The sequence below is a fragment of the Zea mays genome, chromosome 3 (assembly GCF_902167145.1).
Source record: "Zea mays cultivar B73 chromosome 3, Zm-B73-REFERENCE-NAM-5.0, whole genome shotgun sequence".
Taxonomy (NCBI): Eukaryota; Viridiplantae; Streptophyta; class Magnoliopsida; order Poales; family Poaceae; genus Zea; species Zea mays.
Genome location: NC_050098.1, coordinates 151,340,935 through 151,347,334, shown reverse-complemented (window position 1 = coordinate 151,347,334; position 6,400 = coordinate 151,340,935). Strand labels below are relative to the sequence as shown.

The 6,400-nt window shown below is 49.1% G+C and overlaps 2 protein-coding genes across 6 annotated transcripts; one reads left to right on the top strand and one right to left on the bottom strand.

Annotated features, from left to right (window-relative positions):
* The first annotated feature begins 1,894 nt into the window (after window positions 1-1,894).
* Window positions 1,895-5,992, top strand: LOC541836 (glutathione S-transferase GST 21). 5 transcript variants are annotated; one of them, XM_035966090.1, is made up of 3 exons: window positions 1,895-3,107; window positions 5,348-5,471; window positions 5,574-5,992. In XM_035966090.1, exon 1 carries the CDS (start codon window positions 2,385-2,387, stop codon window positions 3,090-3,092), a length of 708 nt encoding a protein of 235 aa, XP_035821983.1. In that variant the 5' UTR covers window positions 1,895-2,384; the 3' UTR covers window positions 3,093-3,107; window positions 5,348-5,471; window positions 5,574-5,992.
* On the bottom strand, window positions 3,813-4,795 carry LOC542633 (uncharacterized; the record flags this gene model as incomplete). Its single annotated transcript, NM_001112158.1, is given in 3 exon segments — window positions 3,813-3,990; window positions 3,993-4,354; window positions 4,453-4,795. Coding segments are annotated over 2 exon segments (686 nt in total), but the record flags the coding sequence as incomplete, so codon positions are not given.
* Window positions 5,993-6,400: the final 408 nt, after the last annotated feature.

Below are 6,400 nucleotides of genomic sequence, written 5' to 3'. Positions count from 1 at the left end.
GGAACTCGCCAGCCTCGGGAACGCTCAGCAGCCGCTCCGCTATAATTCACCGGACATGTCCGGTGTGCACCGGACTGTCCGGTGCATCCTCGGTAACGGCTACTTCGCGCCAACGGCTACCTGCAGCGCATTTAATGCGCGCGCTGCGCGCGCAGAAGGCAGGCGCGCCCATACTGGCGCACCGGACATGGAACAGTACATGTCCGGTGTGCACCGGACATCCAGGCGGGCCCACAAGTCAGGAGCTCCAACGGTCAAAATCCATCGGCATTGGTGACGTGGCTGGGGCACCGGACATGTCCGGTGTGCACCGGACTGTTCGGTGCGCCATCGAACAGACAGCCTCCACCAACGGTCAAGTTTGGTGGTTGGGGCTATAAATACCCCAACCACCCCCACATTCATTGCATCTAAGTTTTCCACTTCCCAACTACTTATAAGAGCTCTAGCATTCAATTCTAGACACACCAAAGAGATCAAATCCTCTCCAAATTCCACACAACGCCCTAGTGATTAGAGAGAGTGATTTGCTTGTGTTCTTTCGAGCTCTTGCGCTTGGATTGCTTTCTTCTTTCTTGATTCTTTCTTGTGATCAAACACTCACTTGTAATTGAGGCAAGAGACACCAATCGTGTGGTGGTCCTTGCGGGAACTTTGTGTTCCAAGTGATTGAGAAGAGAAAGCTCACTCGGTCCGTGGGACCGTTTGAGAGAGGGTAAGGGTTGAAAGAGACCCGGCCTTTGTGGCCTCCTCAACGGGGAGTAGGTTTGAGAGAACCGAACCTCGGTAAAACAAATCCGCGTGTCTCACTTCATTATTCGCTTGCGATTTGTTTTGCGCCCTCTCTCGCGGACTCGATTATATTTCTAACGCTAACCCGGCTTGTAGTTGTGATTATTTTTGAGAATTTCAGTTTCGCCCTATTCACCCCCCCTCTAGGCGACTTTCAATAACAGATAAGATAAAATCATTCGTAAATATGAAACAGCATAGATGAATATATGAAACATATATAATCTCCAGAACACAAAACAGTAAGTAAATAAACTGATCATACCCTCCTATGCGCTCTGATGATCCAGATCCTTGGCCAGCTTCCTTTGTCATGTTGAAGATGTTTTGGGCAGTCGCGTAGACGCTCCCCAAAAACCTAATTGCCAATCCCCGTGCAAGGTCTCGAACGGCACCGGCTTCGGAGACACCTGCCCTCTCGCTTCTCTGTGCGCGCAGAGTCACGAGATGGAAATACCCTCACTCGGGCGGCTGGACTGTGAGACTGAAAGTGTTTCTCGCGTGTACCGAGTGACAGGGGTGCTCCTCTATTTAACTTCTCGCAGAGGGAAGTTGAAGGAGAAAGGTCGCCGAGTCACGCCAAGAGTCGGCCAGCTCTCGCCGAGTCATGCCATGAGTCGGCCAGCTAAAGGAGAAGGGTCACTCGGCTGACGTACGCGGTTAGTGAGTGCTAAAAATTAACACAACCACCCCACGCCCGCTCGCCTGCTTGCCACGTCCGGCCCGGCCGGCGGCGGCGGCGCGCGCGCGCGTGGCACGCCCTTGTCCATTTCTTGACTTCTTAAGTTAAGTGGAATAAATCCCACCATATAAGTCAAGGCAAAAGACCCTTGGACTTCCAATATGGTACTATTGGTATTCTTCACCATTACACATCATAGAGTTTATTCAATAAATGGGCCAAGCTCATAAAAGATTCAACAAATACGCCGTTCGATCAGTTGTTCACTGAATCGTTAGAGATAGCCTGCCTAAGGGCATGTACAGTGGGTGTTTTAAGTTGTGTCTTACAGCGTGTCTAAGGGGGTGAATGTAAAAAAACTCAAGACACGTATCTTGACGAAGACACAGTGTCTTAGCTCTATGTTCGAGACAGGAGACTAGCTGATTGGTCACTTTAATTTATTGAATGCTCTGATTGGTACAATGAATATCGTAAGACACATGTTTTAGACATGACCACTGTATTATGTTGTGTTTTAGTTGTATCTTGTACTTGGAGTACCGTGCAGCAGTATCTGGATTGTACATGCCCTAAGTCGCTTAAAGCTTGAGCCAGCTCAAGAGCCTCAACTTATTCTCTAGCACTTGCTGCAGCCACCAGGGTCCACCAAAAGCGACTGGGTGGGTCAGCCACTGGACACTTCAACTATGAACTGATGAAGCGTGCTAAACAAAACAAAAAAAAATACCCGCCAGATCTATGCTGAGGTCATTGCTTATGGCACGCATCGATGGTTGCCGATGACTTCTCCTATAGTATTATATTATCTTCCTGATCTGATCATGTGGCCATAAATAGCAAGGGCCTTAGATTGTTCGGCCAGGGATAGCATAACACCGCCGAGGAAGCAGCAAGCAGCAAGGTCGACATGTCGTCTCCGCCGCCGGTGAAGCTGATCGGCTTCTTCGGCAGCCCGTACGCGTTCCGCGCGGAGGCGGCGCTGTGCCTGAAAGGCGTGCCGTACGAGCTGATCCTGGAGGACCTGTTCGGCAGCAAGAGCGAGCTCCTGCTCCACCACAACCCCGTGCACAAGAAGGTGCCCGTGCTCCTCCACGGCGACGGCCGGGCCATCTCCGAGTCCCTCGTCATCGCCGAGTACGTCGACGAGGCCTTCGACGGGCCGCCGCTGCTCCCCGCCGACCCCTACGCGCGCGCCGCGGCCCGCTTCTGGGCCGACTTCATCGAGACCAGGCTCACCAAGCCCTTCTTCATGGCGATCTGGGTGGAGGAGCGCGAAGCGCGCCTGCGGTTCGAGGAGGAGGCCAAGGAGCTCGTGGCGCTGCTGGAGGCGCAGCTCGAGGGAAAGAGGTTCTTCGCCGGCGACAGGCCGGGGTACCTCGACGTGGCCGCGTCCGCGCTCGGGCCCTGGCGCAGCGTCATCGAGGAGCTCAACGGTGTGGCGCTGCTCAGCGAGGATGACCACCCCAACCTGTGCCGGTGGACCAGGGACTACTGCGCCTTCGAGGCTCTCAAGCCGTGCATGCCGGATCGGGAGAAGCTCCTCGCCTACTTCACTAAGAACTTCGACAGGTACAAGGCGGCCGTCAATGCGACGCTATCGCAGTCGCAGCAGTAATAACTGCCCAACTGGGTACGCCTCTGCCCGGCCGTATGGCGGGCGTTTCTTTTTTTCTTTCTTCAGAATAACGTAGCTGTGCCCAGTACTCATGTTTTCAATTCTGCAAAGTGCAAACCAACAAGTCGCTGTGTGGTTTACTCTTTTTACATATACTCCTACGAGACTAGCGGACAGGTCAAAGACTTTATCTATTTGTGTAATCGGGACTAAAATTTGATAGTGATTGACTTAGAACAAATCTAAAATGACTAAGCCACGTGGAACGAAGAAGTACGTGAGGATTCCAATCGAACCGAACACATATCAAATAAAACATTCACACCACTACTAGAGAAAAACGATCTTTATAAGCATCGGCCTATTTCTTTTACACGTGCCACTTATAAAGATAAAAATCAAACTCCTATTTTTCCAAACAGTTCATTAAGAGAACTGTTTGGAAACAAAACATGGTTTTACAAGCGATCTTTTGAGAGAACCATTTGCAAAAATAGATTATTTAAGCGGCTTTCTTAAAGGACCACTTGCAAAAAAAAAGAGTATTATTTAGAGGCGGTTTCTCAGGAGAACCACTTGCAAAATAGCCATTTTTAACCGATTATAATAATCTAAGTTTCAATAATCTAGGTTGCAAAATAGCTACGACTAAATTATATAATTCAGATATATGATCTCTTTGATAATCTAGATTATATAATGGAAGGCGCTTTAACCAAGGAACACAACCGGATATCTTTTTTTATTCAACAAGCAGTCAAATAAAGTAGGAACAAAACACATGCATCAGGACAGATGGCATTTGCCTGAGCCGGAGAGTATACATATATCCCGCGCTCGACGGTACGTGACAGCAGTCCTGACCACTTGTCACAATACTTAAATTTATGCTATCCATGCGCCATTGACCTCGCCGCGGCCACAAACGAGTCCTTCCTGGCGCTGAAACGGGCGAGCAGCTCCTCCCTGCCAGGCAGGCACCGCTTGACGGCGTCGTGGGAGGTGTACTCCCTCGCCCACCGGCACAGGTCCGGGTACTCCTCGGCCGTGACCAGGCTGACGCCCGCGACCTCCTCGCAGACCGGAAGCCAGTGCGCGAACACGCTGGCGGCGACGTCGAGGTAGCCCACGTCGCCGCCGCCGAAGAACCGCTTGCCCTTCACCTGCCCCTCCAGCAGCTTCAGGTTCTCCTTGATCTCCTTCACGAACCCCCTCTGCGCCTCGCCCTCCGTCCACATCGCCAGCCAGAAGGGCGTCGAGCACTGCCGGCGTCCAAGAACATACCGTTACCATGCATTCGATCCGATCACAAGTCAACGACTTGGACCGAATTAACCTGAAGAAACTGGTAATGTCATACCTTGTCGTCGATGAAGCGGGCCCAGAAGCGGGCGGCGGCGCGGGCGGAGGGGTCGGCGGGGAGGAGCGGCGGGCCGCGGAATGCCTCGTCGACGTACTCGACGATGACGAGCGACTCGCAGACGGTGCGGCGGCCGCCGTGAAGGAGCACGGGCACCTTCTTGTGGACGGGGTTGTGCCGCAGCAGCAGCTCGCTTTTGTCGCGCAGGTCCTTCTCCAGGACAAGCTCGTAGGGGACTCCCTTGAGGCGCAGCGCCGCCTCCGCGCGGTGGCTGAATGGGCTGTCCAGGGCGCCGATCACCTTCACCGCGCCGCCGCTCATCATCGCTTGCTCGCCGTGGCTGATGGCACTAATTAAGCAGCAATGGCCACTGGGTGGGCTTTGTTTGCTGGTATTTGTAGCGCGGAATAATTGAAGGGTTTGTCAAACGGTGCATAATAAATACTCTCTCTATCCTAAAATAAAAATCGTTTTAGATAATTATTAGTGAATGTATTTTGTATATGTGTTTATATTCATTTATTATTCATTTAAATATAGACATAAAAATCAATATCTAAAGCCACTAATATAGTGGGACGGAGAGAGGGAGTACATGTTTTTTTTTAATGTGCACGAAGCTTCTCGGCTGCTTCGTTAGTCAGTTTGACTGATTCGTTTAGCGCGCTCATCTCCTGATCTTGTTTATTTCGTAGGAGTAGTTTTGTTTTTGCGGCTGGTTTCATAAAGAAGGGGGACAAGCACATCGACTGTATGATCCTGACAGTAATAGTTCGTCATGATTCAGTCTTTGACTTGAGGAAGCCGCGGAGTGGAACTGGAGCGTAGACTCAGGGGGAGACGCAGACAACTCTGTAGAGTTCTTTGTTGATGAGGAAGCTTGAGCTTGTTGCAGGAATGGGAGGTGGAGGTGCTCAGGAAGGGCATGTAAATGCCAGCAACTAGTGCTTCAGAAGTCCAGTCTCATCCGACAACAGTGGCCCTTTGAGATCCAGAATTACAGGAGAGGAGTTAGTAAGGTACACTGACAGTGATTTAGTTGTTCGCTTCGGACTAAAGTCGGTTGTTTAGAGACTGTTATAACTGTAATCTATAGAAACTAAGAAGCCGATACGGTGCAGGACCGCAGGAAACGATGGAGTTGGCGTACGTACGTGTCGGCGATGCCTGAACCGTGTGCTTCTCCAACCCAAGCAGTAATACTCTAGCATCCAGTGGCGGCCATGACCACGACGACCCGTGCTTCCAATCCAAGCGTGCATCCGTACATCGGCTACGTGCTCGCCTGAATTTTCTTTTTCACCCAGCCCCTTTTTTCCCGTGCAGGACGGCAAAGGGTCCGCGCATCAGGTGCGTATGATGCCAGCAAAACTGTTATCTAGTCTAGTCAATAGTCATCTCCCAAGAGATGATTACAGGCCGCCTGTAAATGGAACGCGAGGCTTTGGAAGCTGTGTCCTTGATGCTTCAAGTTATCTTAAATTAAATATTTCTATAAGTCCGATCAGATTTAAAGAGAAAACAAAACCAAAATTTATGATGCCGAATCAGTATCATTAGATACGCCATAACAAATATTTCTATAATGTACTTATATGGTGCGACTAGTATTTGTGTTTTTTTATAAATTTAGTTAATTAAACATAAAAACCTTTTACTTAAGATAATTCTAAGCATATATTTAAATTTTATATAAACGTATTAATTAAATAAAACGAATTTTAATTTAGGACTGAAGAAGTAGTCGTTTTAGCTCTTGGTTTTTATGTCTATATATTCAAATGAATGAAAATAAATTTAGACATATATATAAAACATATATATTAAGTATTGTATAAATATATTAATTAACTAAAATAGATTTTAATTTGTGACGGAGTGAGTAATAAACTAACGTCTGAGTGTTGTTATATATACTTTGTTTGACTACTACACATGTTGGTCTGTT

Coding starts and splice junctions, on each gene's coding strand:
- LOC541836 (XM_035966090.1), top strand. CDS start 2,385: ATGTCGTCTCCGCCGCCGGTGAAGCTGATCGGCTTCTTCGGCAGCCCG.